Source organism: Lygodium microphyllum, chromosome 5 (assembly GCF_053477565.2).
Source record: "Lygodium microphyllum isolate KBCC chromosome 5, Lygodium_microphyllum_v1.1.10, whole genome shotgun sequence".
Classification (NCBI taxonomy): domain Eukaryota; kingdom Viridiplantae; phylum Streptophyta; class Polypodiopsida; order Schizaeales; family Lygodiaceae; genus Lygodium; species Lygodium microphyllum.
Window position 1 is genome coordinate 18,535,026 of NC_141139.1, and position 20,150 is coordinate 18,555,175.

The 20,150-nt window shown below is 41.4% G+C and overlaps 1 protein-coding gene across 1 annotated transcript in view; it reads right to left on the minus strand.

Annotated features, from left to right (window-relative positions):
* Positions 1-20,150, minus strand: part of LOC148035558 (Cyclophilin-like peptidyl-prolyl cis-trans isomerase family protein) — a 144,059-nt gene that overhangs the window by 88,000 nt on the left and 35,909 nt on the right. Inside the window, exons 2-3 of the mRNA XM_087677519.1 lie at positions 3,464-3,685; positions 3,301-3,390 (exon numbers count right to left, since the gene is read on the minus strand). Coding sequence (XP_087533645.1) covers positions 3,301-3,390; positions 3,464-3,685 — 312 coding nt within the window. The remainder of the gene's footprint in view (positions 1-3,300; positions 3,391-3,463; positions 3,686-20,150) is intronic.

Here is a 20,150-nt window from a genome sequence, read left to right on the forward strand (position 1 = left end):
TGGACCAGTATGGGGACAAGATGGGACTAGGATGGCCGGAAGCTAGCAAATGGTTGTCTCATCTTACTATGGGAACATAACGGTGTTGATGCTACCATCAAGGCAATTGAACACTTCTTTTTTTGACTAGCTTTGAGGCAAGATACTGAGGAATTTGTTCACACAGGCATCATATGCCAAAAGGTCAAATAATCCTTTGCCTATTCCTGATAGGCCTTGGTAGAGTATTTGCCATGGATTTCACTTCTTAGCTTTTGGCAATGATGGTATTTTGGACTATTATTTATGGGTTTAGCAAATGAGCACATTTCATTCCAGTTCACAAGAACATGAAGGCTGATTTTACGGCATACATGTTTATGCGATAGATATTTCTATATCATGACATGTCAAACTCCATAGTCAGTGGTAGAGATCCATCCATGACTACTTGCTTTTGGAAGGGCATGTTTGAAAACATGGATAGTATGTTGAAATTTTCATCTTCCTTCCATCCATGGATGGATGAACAATCAAAAGAGGCAAATTTCACAGTTTTGGATTTTTGATATGCTTTCTGGGAATAGTATTTGCCATTGGTTGAGTTTGCATACAACAACACTATGTATATTTCTACTGGTAAGGCTCTGTTTGAGACTGTGGAAGATGGAAAGAGATTTCCACCTATCTTGCAAACCAAAGACAAGATCTTTGAGGCTGTTAAGTATGTGTAAAGCATGGGTTTTGCTTATCAAAAGGTTAAACATCCACTTCAAAGGTCACACCTGAAAAGAAAAAGAGGGCAGTTGATCATTGTAGATGTGCATTGAAATTTACAAACGGTGATTGGGTGCTTCTACGCTTTGAGAAACCAAGGCTGAAAAAGATGAAACACAAAATAGCACTTCTATCCAAAGCTGAATATGTAATACTGTGGGGTGTTCCAGGTGTTGGAAAAGATGAGTAATGCGGCTTATGGGTTGAAATTGCCTCAGCATTGGAAGATACACTATGCCTTTCATGTTAGCTTGTCGAGACCCTTCCATGGGGTAATACTTTTTGGGATTGTATTGAGAGCCAGAAATATGCCAGAATAACTGATAAATTTGTGGCAATTTGTATGTTGCTTAACAATTAAGGCTCAAGAAAATGTTCTCCAAGACATCATGTACAGATTTAGTCCTCTCTATATAAGATGATCTTTGCAAAAGCAATAGGATTACTACGATTGCAATCATGAATAGAAGACTTATTTGTACAGCTCAAGCTGCTTTTGATTGTTTTCTTTAACAAATCAGGATCTGCTAAACAGCACTCCATCTCCATATTCTCTTGTCAGGGTCCGTCTTATGGGAATCATAAGAAGCTCCAAATATTGCAATTTGCAATAGTGTTAGCTGATGAAGTAGGTTCAATATGGCTGTTATGAGCAGTCCTTTGCAAAGCTCTCTCCAAAAGAAGCAAGTCTTTCACAAGCAGAGCTGTTACCATCACTCCCTGATGAGGTAAAACAGTATCTTCATCTATAAGAAGTCATAATCTCTGTATGTGCCAATTTCAACCAGCATTTCAGCTGGCTCCCAAGGTCACCTTTAATTTGACTTGGCAAGGAAGAACTCATCCTTTAATCCCATTGAAACTCAGAGCCAAACATACCAGCAACTAAAATCTGTTTTCTCCTCCAAATCTTGCTTCAAGCTGCTTTTACAGTTTGAAAGTAAGAAAAACAGCAATTATCCCCGGAATGGTCAACACACCAAACACCACACTCACTCAGAACATCTGCCATCAAGGAAATGATTCCAATACAAAGAGTAGTGATGACTGGTCTACCACCATGATAGCCAAAAAAAAAACACGATCTAGACTACCTACTATATACTCTGCAATCTAGACTACCTACTATGCAAGATAGCTACACTGCAATACACACACTCTTTCTCTCACTATCTACCCAGCAACAATCGTATATGGTCAACAAGTAAACTGGTCAGGATATCTTATTGTAATACTCCACCCTCAAGGTGGCTAACCAAGAGGAGCAAAACTACGAGTGCAAAGGAAACGCCCCTTGTCAAAGCAGACTTCCAGCAGCAACTAGAACTTCCCTCACTCCCCACCTCAACTGGCAGTAGGAAGGATGTGGCAAACCACCAATGTTTGAGACTACATGGCTGCCTTTTGATCCAAAGCCCTGAAGAAGAATCTGACTGCACACATCGAAGAGGGATCAAATACCTAGAACATTTGCTGAAAAACAACTTGTATCACTAGTGCTTGAAATTGTAATTATTGGCACTTCTCAAATATTAAAAACTGTGCACAATGATGCTCGATCCCATAGTAGGAAACAAATGTTCCTTCTTTTAAGCGCTTTTCTAAAATGCACAATTATGTCATTTCCTCAACTAGACCACTAGGAATAAAAACATAGAATTTACTCAACATGTGTTTGATGAAAATGTTTTGCATGCAATGAGTGCTAACATCAAATGCGGCACCTAAAAATGATTTATAGGCCTAAAGATGTTCCTCATGCTCCCTTCAAAATCCTTTCTTTCAGCATCCGCTTGTCCTTTCATGACTCAAACCATCATTATCTTCACACATCATGATGGCAAAATGTACTCATTTGTTGTTCACATAATTAGCCTGCATTCTTGTGGCTATGCATAGCAGCAAATAGCACAATATAAAAAACATCCTTCTTGTAAGTTCTATCAGCTCGACCTTTTTCCTTAGTGCAAAAGGGTGCTCGGTGATTTTTCATTAGTTAGTTGATTGCATCTTTGCAAGGATACCATAGCTCTCTCTACATATTTCCACGTTCTATTGTCTTAGGGTGCTCAGTGATTTTTCATTGGTCATGAACCCCAGTGATATAAAGCAAAACAGTCTAACTGGATGCCAAGAACCAGTGTACCCATCAGATGAGCTTCACAGCCACCAAGTTCGGACTTGAAAAACTCTTTTCCTTAAAGTGGATGTAAAGATGATGCTGTTGAATGAAGGGTGTTTTTAGGTGTAAACCATCAAATTGTGCATTTTGAGAGCTTGACACAAATGGCGCACAGCCACTTAACTGAGTTGACATCCTTACATAAGACACATCAAGATAGTGTTTTTCCAAGTCACAAAAAATCTTGATAGATAAAACAAGGTATCACTTCTTTAAAGTCTAGATAAACAAACAAACATGCACAACCACTAATCATTACATTCGCAAGATCCTTATAAACCAATAAAGCTTGTGGCAAAAATTCCAGACATAATCTTGATTCCCTATTGAAGAGTAAAAGGCCAAAAAGTAATAAAGCTCACCTTCAAGGCTTTCTTGACATCACTTTCCATTGTACCATAAGGCTTTCTTTGAGGAATTCGAAGCAGATAAAATATGTCTTCAAGTGAGTCCTGTTGGCAAGGCATTCAGTAAGTAGGCTTTCTTCCTTCATCCTGCATTCTTCAAAAAAGGCATGTCATTTACCTGTATTTTCCTTACAGCTGAGTTTACAGCAGGTATTGCTCTTCTCAAAGCAACTTCTGCACTTCGAGGCACCTTTGTATCAGGGGAATATAGCACAGCCTCAGCTGGCTTCACTGCCCAGTCAAACAAAAAATCTTCCGAAGATACTGAAGTGGTGAGTTGAATAACAGTGAAAGCAACCACTGCTGCTTTTCCAACAGAAAATCTCCATTGACTGTGCACCTGAAAGCAAGTAAGAAGAACAGCTCTGTGTGTGTGTGTAAAGTTTGCTGGGATTAAAGAATAATGTCACAAGGATGTGAGTTTTGGACTTAGTGCTCTTTAGACACTTGAGCTGTGCACACAAGGTGCACATGTGAGGTTAAGTTGAATTCATCGCAATGATAGATAATCCTAGCTTTGGCAATCAGGGACATTGCTATCTTACTAAGAATGGTTTTTAGCAGAAAACTACGCATGTACTAGATCTCTTGGGATTGGAGATGTCATTCTAGGTGGCTACAACTTATCATGGTTGTAGAATTGAAAAGAGAGCTATAATATTCTTTCTATTGTTACATATTGAAATCTAAACTAGTTGCATGCAGCAAGTCATAATGTATAGACTTCTCCTTGAGCATACTCTTGAGCTCTATGTATGTACCTAAGACAAGGAGGGGGAGAAGAAAGTAAATGGAAGGGGAAACCATAATCAGGCCATCTCTTTCTTTCTTTTTTTTCTTTTAAGATATATAGAAAGAACAAGTAGCACACCCTTTTGGTAGATTCTCGTGGAATTTGATGGTTTTGTTAGAGATTTGGCCATCTCAAGGAAAAGCACAAGCATGTACAAGGCAATTTAGGGCAATTAATGCAATCGCATCATGATCAGGAGCAGGTCGGCCGCAGTTTCTGCAATCGTGAGCAGTTTGGGCACGTTTCTAGGCAGGTTGGTCAGGCTAGACAGGGGGGACAGGCTGTGCCACGTGGCAGGCAGCTGATTGCTGCATTTATTTTATTATTTTATGAGCAGTCGGCCACTACAGTACCTATCAGCCAACTAGCCGGCCTGATTTATTTAGTGCATTTATGGCTGGCCTACTTGGGGTCACATACACTTCAGTTTTTGGCAAGTTGAGAGAGAGCTCCGGATGTTGATACTCCAACAACCCATTGTATATATCGGCCTTTAGTATTCAGCATTCATACTCTACAATCTTTTCCACACACACTCTCTCTCTCTCTCTCTCTCTCTCCATGTTCGCTTCTTTCTTTTAGTCCAGTCATACACTTCCACATTCACTGCACTCTTGACATAGTATAAGAGTAGTGTTGAAAGGTTGATTGATTGTAGGTAAATCTAAAGAACAAGTTTCAACACAACAGCAAGGCTGCATTTTTAGCGTTTGAGGGCAGGCAAGAGGGCTACACATCAATACAAGGCTAAATATGAGCAGAGACGCATGGGAAACGAAGTGTGTTGCGAGGACGTGTAATTTTATTGCTTTGCTTAGCATTTGATTAAAAAAGACAAATGTTCAAATGTGACTTGCACATGTGAGGTGTACAACAATTATTTCACAATGTGGGACCCACAACCCTAAGATATCAACTGGTGCCAAAGGCAAAAGTTATAACAATTATGCTCATAAGTACTAGGTGGTAACGAGTGTCAAAACTTGGCCTAAAACATTTAACATTCAATTAGCCATTAGTGTCGATGGTGACACTAGGGAATTGGTGTGTGTCACGAGGATGTGAAATTTTATTGCTTTGCCTGGCATTTGATTAAAAAAGTTATTCAAATCTACAAAAGTGTTCAAATGTGAGCAATTATTTCACAATGCAGGATCCACGACCCTAAGATATCAGTTGGTGCCGAGGGCAAAAGTTGTAACAGTTGTGCTGACAAGTACTAGGTGATAACAAGTGTCAAAACTTAGCCTAGAACATTTAACATTCAATTAGCCATCAATGTCAATGGTGACACTAGGGAATTGGCATTCATTAATTAATTAATATCGATTTGGAGCTAATGAGTATTCAAGATCACTTAGGTGATAAATTCACTTAGCCAATTTAATTGTTGGCTAGTTAGATATTTTTGGGGCACAAAATAATTATTAAATTAATTTTCAAATATCTACATAATGGGATGGATAATGCTCGAAATTCAATTTAGAAGGCTACTACTTAGTAAAACTTGCCCATACAAGTTTGGGAAAGTTGAATTGGGGCTCAAGGGAGAAGGACATCTCATTTTTGCATTTTGGAGTTGTTGGAAAGAGAGGTCGGGCTGTTGTTGCCTACTTTTGGGGCCACTTCTCAACCATTGGAGACCATTTTGGTAAAGGCGATTACACATCCCTGACCAGGGCAAGCTATAATCATGGTCGATGTACTCTCTCTTAAAAATTACAGCCTCTAATGCTCCTTTTGCTGTTGATGAATCCATTTAGGGCTTGAAAACTAAGTCAACAACTCAATTTCACCCAAATTCTTGCGACAAATCTCTAAATCTTCTCTCTCTACAACACTCTCTCTCTTTCTTCAACCATTGAAGGTGGAGACTTTGGCGAATCTCTACTATAAACCCTAATTAGTAAAAACTGGGGTTTGACAGCCACCTTGGGAAGCGTTCCCACATTTGAAGGCTTTAGACTTGAATTTTCAAAGCTGAAATTAGTGTATTTCAAGAGGATTCAAGAGGCCAACCAATCAGCATTAAACTAGGGGCTAATTTATTTCCCAAGGAGCACAAGTGAAGGCTAATCCCTAGCAAATCAAGGGGTAAATCGATTTGAAGCCTTGTTGGTCATTTATGATAGTAAGAGACACTTGGATTATTAAAGGAGATTGAAGAATCTCAATTGTACTCCATCCACTTGCAATACAAGTTAAAGAAATACTCCAAGGGGCGCCAAGTTTTAAGGGCAATATATTGTCTAATATCCATTACTAAGTGTTAACATTTGCATTTTCAATTCAATGAATTTTTAATTGCCATTCCAAGGAAGAAGGTTGGTTTCAAAGTGATTTTGTTGTTTTTGTTCAAGATTTATTTCCAAAGAAGGAGAAACCCTGGTACGCTTCCTTTTCAAAGGCAAAGGGTTTGCTACCCTTTATTTTGTGAAAGCTATACAGGAGCCATATCTTCAGAAATTGAAGTGGAGGAGATTATGGAAGGTCTCGATGTTACCAGCTCTTCCATAAGATAAAAAGCTAGATGGGGAGAACTGCCGCATTTGGCAAGCGATGATGCTTGCCATCCTAGAGTCTTATTGAAACCAGCGTTCCTTCTCAAATAGGGTGGTATTTCCCTAATCAAGCACTTAATTATAGCAATCAACAAATAAACATAAATTGAAATGCACAATTTACCTTAATAATCTTGAAAACACCCTATTGGCCCCAAAGCTAGCACCCCTTTAGGTATTTCTTTAACTTCAATTGCACAAGCTAAGATTCCACAATTTCCTTGGCTAATCCAAAAGTCATTTTCTGATACAACAATTAGCACTCAAATTGGGCAATTTGTCCCTTGATTTTTACCCAACACTTGCTCTAATTGGACCCAACTGATCAAATGCTAACCCAAATTTACAATGGACGTCTAAGCATTTGAAATCCCTAACAATATAACAAATTGCAACTGTTGATTCCAATATACGATGCCTTCTCCTATTGGCACATGTCTTAAGGTGGCTACTAAACCCTAATTTTTGCAAAAATTTACGGGTTGCAGTAGAAATCCTCTTACTATCCACCAAATCTAGCTAAGATCTACCCCAAAATGGCTGAAGATAGCTGAGATCTACTGAGAATGAGCTAGAATAGATGAGAAAATGTCAAAGAGAGAAAATTCTGACTTTCTTTGTGAGGAAACCCTAAAGTCTGTCTGCTGTCTATTCCAACCTACATTAAATGCAGTCATCTACTGCAAGAGATACCAAAAATTGCTGTCACCAACCATTTGCTACTCTTGCCAACTACTGTAGGCTTTAAAATTGTTGTCAACTGCCCTAGACCAATTGGTTGTTGTTGTAGCAGCCTCCAAAAGGTCACCCACTGCAAGAAAATCAAACCAGCAACTTCCTCTCTCTCTCCTGCAAGTTGAAAAAAACTCCTACATGGTTGAGACAAACACAAAAAACATTTTCTCAATTTGCATGGGCATTTTTGCCAAGTGACATGCAACCTTCTAGGCCCATTTTTCAACATTATCCAACCATTAAATTAATTTTTAAATTTAAATAATTCTAAAAATTAATTTCAGTCATTTTAACTGTGCCCAACATAAGTATGTCCATCCATAATTAAATTGAATAGGCCATTTGCAACCTAGAGTGGTCCCCATTCTTTGTTGATCCTTAGACTGACATTAATAATTTAATAAATGCTAGTCCCTAGTGTCACCACTGATACTTATTGGCGAAACAACTGTCCTAGGGTCAAACTTGACACCAATTCGCCACCAAAATTCAATTGGCATAACTTATCACAACTTTTACCTTCGACACCCACTGCATCCTCCGAGTCCATTAGCTTGTTACCATGAAATAACTTGTGCATCACATGTGCTAAACAACCTTGCATATTTGATTAGTAACTTAAACAAATGTTATCAACAAGATTAAAACATCTCAAAATTTTACATCCCCTTGACAGACCTTGTCAAAACACAACAATATATAATCACCCTATGCAAACTACAAAGCACGTCTATGGCAATTAGCTACCTTCTTTTGCTTTTCTTGTGATCTTTGAAGTGCATACTTTGTATTTGCATAGGCTACATCCAAGTTTTTCACATAACAATCAGCCTCAAAGATCTTATCCTTTGTCTATAAGATAGGTGATCCCTTCTTATCACCCTAAACCACCTCAAATGAAGCTTTGCCAATGGAACTATGCACTATCTTGTTGTAAGCAAAATCAACCAATGGCAAATATTGCTCCCATTATGTCTTGTAGTTTGAAATCTAGCATCTCAAAAGATCCAACATTGTGGAATTTGCTTCCTCAGACAAACCATCTATCTGCGGATGGCATGATGATGAGAATTTCAACATGGTACCTTTATTCTAAAACAAACCCTTCCAAAATAAACTGGTCATACGAGAGTCTCGATCACTTACGTCCGGCATACCATGATATTTAAAGATCTGCTGCAAAAACAAGTGTGCCATATAATCAACCTTTATTTTCTTTCTCACCGGAATGAAATGGGCTTGTTTGCAAAACCTACAAACGATAGTCTATATCCCATCATTAGGTGTCCTAGCAAGCTCAAAAATAAAGTCTATCACAATGCTCTATCAACGCCTATTTGAAATAAGCAACGGCTGCAACAAGCCGAAGATCTTTTACCTATCATGCTTTACCTTCTGACAAGTGATGCATGTCCTAACAAAGTGCTCTACATCATGCCTCAAAGCTAGCCAATAAAAGAAATGCTCCACTACCTTGACTATGGCATCGATACCTTTGTGTCCTGTATACGAAGAAGCATGACTTTCAGTTATAACTCTAGGCCTCAACTACTTTGTGGCACACAGTCGTCCATCCATCATCAAAAATCCATCTCTAAGCACAAAATGCTCATGTCTCTGGCCATTGCAAAGTTTATCATAAAAATTAGCAAAGTCTGAATCAATAGCATACTGCTTTTTCATGGCATCCAACTTAGTGTGATAAATCATGCTAATGGCTGAAATTTGTGGCTTGCATGGCAATGCATCAACCACAACATTCTTTTTACCATCAATATGTATAACTTAAAAATGAAACATAGAGAGAAAATCTACCCATCTCATATGTTTCTCTGGCAACTTTGTTTGTATCACAAAGTATGTAACCAGTCTTTCTTCCGTGGATGGGTGGTAAATCCCTGATTACAACTTAATTACAGCAGCAAACAATAAATGCAAATCTGAAAGTATAAATTTACCTACTGATCTTGGACAATGTACACCCGATTGGCCCCAAAATTGGCATCCCTTTTGGTATTTCTTTAGCTTTATTGAAGAAAAAGTTGATTTACAATGGGATTCTCCTGATCTCCTTTGCAATCCAAACTCCCCTTACTGTTCAAAGTGACTAGCAAGTCTTCCATCTAATTTGTAAAAGGAGAGAAGGATCAAAGCTTGCTTGGAAGAGTTATTGCGGGAGAGCAAGAGCAAAAAAAAGAGAAAGACCAAATGGAAACTCCAACAATCACAATGTGTGACCGGGCCTTCCTTTATTCAAACTATCACTAAAAGAATAAAAAATAAAGTGACGGTGACGGATGCCCGCCACTTGCAGTGTGCAGTGGCAGGTACTGTCAGTATAGTAATACACAGACGGCTAGGCGAAGTCGCCTTTACCCCCAACAACCTCCCACTTAAAGGCGAATCTACCCCAATGAGGAGTGAAAAGAAAAAGCAAAGACAGTACAATGTGCATATGTATAACAAGATGAGGAAAAACATCATCTTATCCAACGTCCATCAATCTCCTGAGAAAGCAAAGCGTTCAATAGTGAGGTTTTTCATAAGCAGATCTACAGGATTTTCGTCAGTGGAGATCTTGGCAACATCAACAAACTTGTCCTCCACAACCCCCACGTATGAAGTAATACCTCACCTCAATGCGTTTCGTCTTCGAATGGAAGACTAGATTCTTGGCTAGCAAAATAGCACTTACAAAATTCGAATGCAGCATAAGTATAGAATCAATCCCAAGGTCATGAACCAAACAAGCCAACCATATGGCCTCCTTGCAAGTCTCAGTGGCTGCAACATACTCGGCCTCAATGGTAGAGAGAGCCATACACTTTTGAACCCTGAACATCCAACAGACACCACCTCCAGCATAGGTGAATACATAGCCAGAAGTGGACTTCCTACTATCTGCATGTCTTGCATAATCGGAGTCTGTGTACCCCACAACTCCTGTATCCTAGCTGCCATGGCAAATACATATATTTGCTGTGCCTTTCAAGTATCTCATGATACCCTTCACACCATCCCAATGTTTCTTGCCAAGTGTAGCCATATAGCGTGCCACAACACCAACCGCAAAGGTAATATCTGGGCAAGTGGCTATCATGGCATACATCAAACTGCCCACGGCTGATGTATGAGGAATCTTGGCCATCTCAGCCCTCTGCTCATCTTTCTGCGAACAATCGGCCTGTGAGACCTTCACATAAAAAGGTAATAGACAACCAATCCTGCATACAAAAACGCTCAAGGACTTTATGAATGTACTCCCTCTATGAGAGGTAGAGTATTCCCTGATGCCTATCGTGCTTAATGCACATACCAAGAATGTAAGAGGCCTGTCCCAAATCCTTCATCTCAAAGCTCTTTTTCAGCTGAGATTTAAAAGCATCCAGCTCATCATGAGCTTTCCCTGCTATCAGCATATGATCCACATAAAGTACCAAAATAAGCAATGAGCCATCACAAGCTTTCTTCGTGTAAAGACACAGATCCATAGCACTCCTACTGTAGCCCTATGACTGCATAAAGGCATCAAACTTATGATACCACTCCCTAGGTGTCTGCTTCAAGCCATAAAAACTTTTCTTTAACTTGCACACTAGATACTCCCTGCCAGGTTCTGCAAAGCCCTTAGGCTACTCCATGTAAATCTCATCATGTAAATTCCCATGCAAGAATGCAATCTTGACATCCATCTGATACATGTCCAAGTCAAACTCCGCGACTAAGCCCAAAACCAAGCGTAGGGTGGTCATCTTGACCATAGGAGAAAAGATTTCATCAAAGTTAACTCCATGCTCTTGTTTAAAACCCTTAGCAATAAGTCTTGTCTTATAATCCGGCTTGGGATGTCCAGGGATACTTTTCAACTTGCACACCCATTTGCATGGTAGAGTCTTCTTGCCGTTAGGCAATGCAACCAAATTCCAAGTCATATTCTTATGCAGGAAGTCCATCTTAGACTACATAGCCCTCTCCCAAGAGTAACTATCACCCCTGCGTATAGCCTCATCATAGATGAGAGGCTCTCCTACATTTGTAACCAAGACATAATACATTGAGGGCTCAAATCTATCAGATGGACGTCTAGCTCTAGTAGACTATCTCACTGCAGACTCTGTTGCATATCTAGCATCCTGTCCAACACCCTAGCCATGTGTACCAATTGCTGCTGCAGACTGTCCAACTAGCTGTATAGGAGCACGTGGTTCTTCCTGGAATATAATCCTATGTATCTTACCACCTTCTCAGGCTGCCTATGCATCTTGTCTTTATGGAGGACTACATCATGGCTGCGGATGACTATCCGCGCCTGCGGATCCCAGAGGCGGTAACCCAACTCGCCTACATCTCCATAGCCAACGAAAATGCATTTAGCACTCTTAGGATCCAACTTAGTCCGCTTGTCCTTGGTCACACGGCAGAATGCCTCACATTCAAAGACACGTAGATGCGCATGAGACGGAGGTTTCCCAGTCCATACCTCCTCTGCAACCTAGAAATCCAAACCACTGAAAGGTGATCTATTGATAACATGCATAGTTGTATTGACTGCCTCAACCCAAAAGCTCTATGGTAGGCCTGCATGGCTAAGCATACTGCGTACACGCTCTGGATGGCTCTATTCATCCACTCAGCCAAACCATTCTGGGGTGGGATATAGGGGATAGTCAACTCACGCTTAACACCCCTCTCATCACATAATTACTCAAAGGCACGTGACATGTATTCTCCCCCATTGTCATTCCTAAGGCATTTCAACCTATGCCCACTCTGATTCTCAACCAATACAAGCCATCTCTGAAACACAACCAAGACATCTGACTTAAGCTTAATGGGGTAAGCCCAAACTTTATGCAAAAAATCGTCAATGAACGTCAGAAAAAACTTTACACCACCCATAGACTGACAAGGCATGGGGCCGCAAACACAGCCACAGACATATGAATGTACCAATGCCAGCGGCTCACTCATGCATGTCCTACCATACTTCTTATGTGTATTCCTAGTCTTTTTGCCATAAAGACAATGCTCAAGTAAATCAAAACATGCATAGTCAAGGGGCAGTAAGTACTGTTGAGAAACCCTTCACCTGCAATTTGCGTTTTTGCATTTCTGCGTTTTGCATTTAGGGCTTGCAACCCCAAAAAGGAGCGCTATCCTAGACTGACTATGCCTATTTATAGGCCACTCTCTCATTCATTCCTCACGACTGATTCATTCAGTCCGTCACCTCTTCTCTCCAATCTCTCCACTACCCTCATACGTCTTCACGAGGACATTGCGGTTCGTGGTTCGTGGCTGTCTTCATCATCCTCCTTGTGCTACGGCACCCTTATTCCCTTGTATCACATTCACTCCATGATTCACAACTTCCTCATCCATTCATCAGAGTTTTTTCTCTCTTCTCTTCTCTTCTCCATTTTTGCCGAGTTCACTCCGTATTCCTCCCCGCAAACCCTACTGTCTCGCTGGTATGTCATCTTTTGACATGGTATCAGAGCTGGATCTGCTCACCTAGCAGCAAAGATCCTCCACTCCAGTGAAGGCAAAGACCGGTGGGGGGTTCGGCTTTCACTTCTCCTCTTCTTCTGCTACATCAAAATCTCGTTTTTGCAGGTTTCAAGTGTTTTCAGTTTGCTGCCCACACCCCTTTTGAGAAGGACATCGCAATCTCAACTGTCCCTTGCTGTTATCTACAGTCTGGCGTTTGTTTCCAACCTTCCACCTGCAGTTTGCAGCTGTTTACAATAGAACAGCTGTTGCTGATCACTCTCCATTCAGAAAACAATCTCGTTTTTGCAGATTTCAAGTATTTCAGCTTGCTGCCCACACCCCAAACGCAGAGAACATTGCAATCCAAGTTGACCATTACTGTCTACAACAGTTTGGCGCCTGTCTCCAACCTATCACACACTGTTCGAATCTGATTTCAGCATATTGACTGCTGCTGCTGTTTTTTCCTGCATTTTTAGTCTCTCTTGCATGCTGCCCTGCCTGCATTATTAGTCTTTCTCTCTCCTGCTACCTGCGTTTTTTGTCTTTCTCTCCTACTGGCTGTCATGCTTGTGTTTTTAGTCTTTCTCTCTCTTGCAGGCTGTCTTTCCTGCGTTTTTAGTCTTTCTCTCTCCTGCAAACTATCTTGCCTGTGTTTTTAGTCTTTCTCTCACCTGCTGCCTGCGTTTTTAACTCTTTCTCTCTCCTCACCTGCCTTTTTCTACTGATTCAATCTCTTACTGCTGGTCACATCCTCCTCCCATTGGCAGCTCACTTCTAGCCCTTCCACTACCATTCCACCCCTTGAGGCAGACATTGCGGTTTGTGCTTTACACTGTCCTCACACCCCTTGAGACGGACATCGCGGTTCGTGGTTCGTGGTGCCTGACCTCTTCCTTCTTCCGCAAGGCACACTGGTATCCATGGCTTGTTTACCAACAGATGACCAGACTACTGGGTGTTCTTGCTGTGGCATCACCGGACACACCACCAATGCTTGCCAACTTCAACCTTTGCTCCCCACCCCCCGGAGTATATACGTCTTCCACCAGGCACTCCTTGTGCCACCTCTCCTTTCTAGGCCACAGAGATCATTCTACATCGGCTATTAGAGTACTATGCTCAAGGCAATAAGACGCATCTGATGCGCACTAAGTCCTTTTGAGCACATGGAGGATCGATTGGCGCTACGACCTCCTGGAGATCATCGCAATGCCAACGATAGTCTTCTTCCACTTATTTTCAAGTACAGTGGCTTCCACGACCTACGGATCTGCAATCTACTCCATCGAGAGACAGTGATTATTTGATGCAGTCTCCTTGTCAGTTTGCTCCTTCGAGAGACAATGGCTGCTCGACTCCTTCCTCTTCTTCGGCTACCCAGTCTGCTCCACTGAGAGACAGCGACGGTTGCACACCTCTTGCTCATTCCGAGCCCTACCCTTCCCCGCCCTCAACTACTCAGGTTTGAGAGACTACCTCTGGGAGCTCTTCAGCACCCCAGATACCTTCTTCGGTACGACCGGCGGTACTTCCTTCGTCATCAGACATTTCGGAGTCCGTGATCCATGAGCTTCTGGATTCCCTATCTACTTCAGAGGGGGATGTTATTTCTTTGCCCTCAGAGGGGACATCTACTTCTTCTTTGACTTCAATGGGGGCCCCTCCACTTCCCACCTCAGAGGGGAACCCTATTCCACATGACGTTCCTCACCCATCCTCTACTTTCTTGGGGTGGCTGTATTCGACCAGTCATCTCTTCTACAGATACCCAGGATCTTCAGGTACCACTTAGATCGGGACCTCAGAGGTTCAGCCGCGACTTGGTGACGAGGCCTGCGTATTCCTTCCAACATGGATACACGGAGCTAGTGGCTTCTCTCCCAAGGTTGTGTTTCGGATTCTCTAGTTCACTCTGTCTACTGGTCTTTACTGCAGGTTTCCTTTCCGGTGGAAATCTTGGATCTTAGGGATCCTCTACATCTTCTTTCCTTGGTCACTTGGTCAGCTTGGAGCCACCTCCTGAGATCGAGTACGGGCATATTCTTATGGTTCTCCACACCACACAAAGTCTAACATTCCTCCTATGCATTGCATGTTTTCCTCATCTTTGTACTAGGATACTTGGGCAAGTGAACAATTTTCCCACAAGAGACACTGTCCAAGTGACACCTGTTGCATGCATTCTTCAGCATGTCGCATTGCATCTCCACCTCACTCTTCTCTTGTTCCCCTTTTTGGGCCTAAGAGAGGGTGTTGAGAAACCCTTCACCCGCAATTTGCGTTTTTGTGTTTCTGCGTTTTGCGTTTAGGGTTTGCAACCCCAAAAAGAGGCGCCATCCTAGACTGACTATGCCTATTTATAGGCCACTCTCTCATTCATTCCTCACGGCTGATTCATTCAGTCCGTCACCTCTTCTCTCCAGCCTCTTCACTACCCTCACACCCCTTCACGACGATATTGGGGTTCGTGGTTCGTGGCTGTCTTCATCATTTTACTTATGCTACGGCACCCTTGTTCCCTTGTATCACATTCACTCCATGATTCAAAACTTCCTCATTCCATTCATCAGAGTTTCTTCTCTCTTCTCTTCTCTTCTCCATGTTTGCCGAGTTCACTCCGTATTCCTCCCCGCAAACCCTACTGTCTCGCTGGTACGTCATCTTTTGACAAGTACTGCAAACCAAAAAGCATTTTTATTCCCTTCAAGGACATATGGCCCAAACGGGCATGCCAAAGAGATACATGTGGGATGGACTTTTCTTGTCATAGAGGTTCTTAATTTTATCCCAAAGCTGCCAAGCACTCTGTGCTTCCTCAACCGCATTGTAATACACATGTTCAATAAGAAACAAGATGAGGATGGACTTGCATAACTCATCAAGCTCATTCTATTCATCATCAGTCAGTGTCAGGCTGCTCGCCATGCATCCTTAGTGGCTTGATCTGAGATTTCTGCACCAATACCTGCCAAACTTGGCTCTTCCAATAGGCATAATTCGTACCATCAAGCTTAGTGATGTTGAAGATAGCACTGTCAGTGGAAAAATATATCATACTGCAGTCCAAAATGGTACAAACAGTTCAAAATTGCTTGCTGTTTTCTACTGTAAATAGCCAAAATACCACCAAAACCAAGGCAAAATGACCATGAACTGATAGCTAATTATGTTGCCCACCAAGTACCATCAAAAATACATAAAATTAGAATGATTTAGTATGAAAATTCCATGTCAGTCCATGCATAATTGCTTGCTGTAATAAATTACAGCCAAGTACAATGAGAGCAAACTATAGACAAAATGAATACATCAAGTCAACCATTGACTGTCAAAGCGTAGCCAGCATCAAGCGGGCATAAATCAGGATGTGACAGTCATACGGATATCAAGCAAATACCCAAGCATGTCAAATGAATCCGTCAGTAAGTCGGCACACCCCCTATGTAATAGGGCAAAGTGTACACAACACTAGCAAGACCTGACACAAAGGTGTATGCTCAGGGAGTGCAAAGCCTAAATCAACCCAAGTACATCTATGAGGACCACGGCATATCAACTATGCAACATCCAAGTGAAGATCCCAGTCTCAAGTATCCGAATGCTCAAGTAGCATAAACCACCTATCAAGCATATCAAGACGCTCCCACTGGCACAAAAGCTGTAAATATCAAGTAAAGAAGCTCAACAAGGGCATATAAGAGCACCGGTACCAGAAGATCCAAGATCAAGCATCAATAAGACCTCATGAGCATATAGGCCGTGTAGCATCCGGACATAGCATCCATAGACATCAAGTACATCCACTATAACTTTGACAAGCCGATAAATAGCCAAAGTAAGCTTCGAGCAATCAAATGTCAAGCCAAAGCAAGGCTCAATAGTATCCAACTCCAAACAATGTAACAGGTATATAGTAGTGGCATAGGCCAAGCATGTCAAGACCGGACAGACATAAGCAAAGTACATACCATAAGTACGTAAGAGATGAAGATCCCAATGCTTTGCGAAGGGAGCTCAAGCTCAACCAATGATTCGAGAGCAAATCCAAACTCTATGTCGATCCTCAAGTGTCACTACATCAATGTATACATCTAAGACAACGCCCGAATCCAATAGGCATATCCAAACATAAGCAAAAGAGCTTCAGCCCTGAATATTCCAGCAGCAAATAAACGTCCAAAACTGAGCAAACAGTGGCTCAATCCAAGCTCAAAATCATAGACAAACCATAGGCATACTTTCCCATATATAAAGGCACCAACCAGATATAATCGAGCATCAAATGACTATGTAGCATGAGCATAGAGTGTAATGACAGAGGGCTGCCCTGTTTTCGGCTGCCTGTGAACTGTGTAAAACAGTTAGTGGCTGAGTAAATTCAGCCCCAAAAGTATCTCACATCATAGGCATACATGTCCCTAGCATTCGGGGTACATTCGGGACCAACCGAGCAACCAATGTCAATGCCAACCAAGCATAAACATAAAGTGTGATGTAACACTGTTTGTGGCTATCTATGGAGTGTGGAAACTGTCTTGGACTGAGGTAAATCAGTCCACAAATCAATGCCAATGATAACCACCAATGTCGAGCATCAAGGGGGTATTCCCAAGTTCCAAATGAAGTGTTTTCAAGTTGCCAATGAGTGCCAAGGGAGGGCTTAAGTAAAAAATGAATTTTTGCAGATCTTCAAGCTAGCCTAAATTGATCTGGGGCCTGTGGAAGGGCTGGGCAAGGTCAAGGCAAGGTTGGGGGAGTAGTCAAGGACCCCCAGGAGTTCCCTCTTGAAAGGAAAAGTCACCGGTAGAGAGTAGGCATCACAAGAAGCAAGAGGATATGGCTGCCTTGCTTCGCAAAGCCTATGGACTGAAGTAAAACAACAAAAGAGAGCTCCAATATCTCTAAAGAAATGCCCTGAGGGTCCCCAAATGGGTCAGATAGGTGCTCGGGAAGCCGGGGAGTGACGGGAGCTCGGGAGAGTTAGCTATAGCTACCGGAAAGAAGACCCAAATTGAAATATTTATTAGATTAATTTTTAGTATTTAAAGATTCAAAATCGATATTTAATTATTGATAATGCTGGAAACACAATTTGGGAAGGTTGCCACTTGTCAAAAATGCCCATGCAAGACTGAAAAACCTCTGTAGAGGTTGGAGAGAGGCAGTTTTAGTGTATTCAGCTTGCAAGAGAGAGGAAGGAGATACTATTGGTCTGATTTGTAGCCATTGGAGGACCTTTTTGAGGCAGCTAGGGGCAGGAGAACACCAATCAACAACAGGAGACAGCATCTACAGGCTGTTGAAACAGGGGAGCAGCAGTAAATGATTGATTTTCTTCAGTTCTTTGCATCTACAAGCTATTGTGGAAGGGCAACAGCTGCATTTGACTGATTTTCAGTCATTCTTTGTGACAAAACTCTGAATTTTCTCTCTCTACAGCTTTCTCATCTCCCAGCCATTTCACAACCTTGCTCCGAAGATCTCAGCATTTGGATCCTTAGAGGCAGAGAAATTGCAGATTTCTCTGATGTAAACCCTAAGTCACAGCAAAAATTAGGCTTGAGTAGCAGCCTAGGAAAGCGTGCTAGAAATTGAAAGCAAGGTGAATTTCAGCTAAATTCAGGTGGAGAACTACATAGCCATTGAATTTGGGGCATTTCCATTGTCTATGAAGTCAACGAGAGAGAGAGAGAGAAGAAAAAGCTTGAGAGAAAAAGATGGTGTGAGAAGCTTGAGAGAGAGAGAGAGAGAGAGAGGCTTGGGGGAGAAATTTTTTAATAAATGAAAAAAAAAAAAAGATGTAGACTTAAAGGAGTGGTAAAAAAGTACTCATTTTTTCGTACTACATCGTATGGATATGTATCGTACCATACCGTACCGTACGGATCAGTTCGTACTACATATGGAGACAACCCTAGAAGTGGGTGAAGGCCAATTAAGTGCTCGAATCAAGGGGCAAATTATTGGGGGTAAAAGTACCTCTTCCTACCCGCCCGTGTATTACTACACTGATAGTATCCGTCACTGCACACTGCAGGTGGCGAGGACTCGTCACCGTCACTTTATTCTTTATTCTTTTGGTGACAATTTGAATAGAGGAAGGCTTAGTACAACTTCCATTTCCGAGTGTCTTTGCGCCATCTTTGACCATCACATTGACATTAGGTACCATTAAACGTCACTTCTCTAGTGTCACCAATTGACAATTATGACCAAAAGAATGAACTAGACCAACAACTCGTACCAGATACCACAAAGTACCTGTGTAGCATAACTTATAGCAACTTTTTCCTTTGACGTCCCGTGATTTCCTGGAGTCTTGGTCTCGTAAATTTACTCTAACCCCAATTGCACCTCACATGTACAACCTTTACTTAATCATGTGATTAAAAATTAATCCACATGTTAAGTGAGGTTTTAAAAATACATGTCCTCATGACAAAGTACCTCAAAATATAATTGTCTATCTGCACTGTAAAATCAGCCCCCAACAAATAATGTTTCCATGTAGAAAGTTCATGAATTACAGCTAAGAGCTCTTTCTCAAAGACCTACAAATCTTTCACTACATTATGGAGCATTCAGCTCTCACAAGCCATAACTCGGCCATCCTACATAAAAAGTGCCCCAATGTTCTTAACACATGCATCACACTAAACCACCAATGACTTTCTTAGATCACACAACATAAGCACACGATTTGAAGTCATCTTTTATCTCAATTTTTCAAACTGTGAAATTTCCACCACTGTCTAGCTAAATGGCAGATTCTTCTTCTGCAAAGCATGCAAATGAAATACACAAACCCAAGAAGTTGCGGATCTTACATACATTTCTCAAAGGTGGACATGATCATATTGCCTCAACCCTTGCAAGATCCATGCGAATACAATCAACCAATACAATATACTCCAAGAAGTAAATCTCATACAAAAAGAATTTACTTTTCTTATCATTGATAACCAACCTATGCTTACACAGTTCATTGAACACGATGTCCAAACATTTTCTATGCTCTACCTCATTCTTTGAATAGACAATCATGTCATCAAAGAAAGCATTAGCATCATCATTGGGCTCATCACTGGTAATCCATTGCTATTTTGGGCTTCTTTTCATTTGAATCTCCTTGATTTTCTAATTTTCCAACTTGTTGCCTATTGGGACAGTCCTCTACAATGTGACCCTCCTATTCGCAAATAAAACATCTATTTACAGCC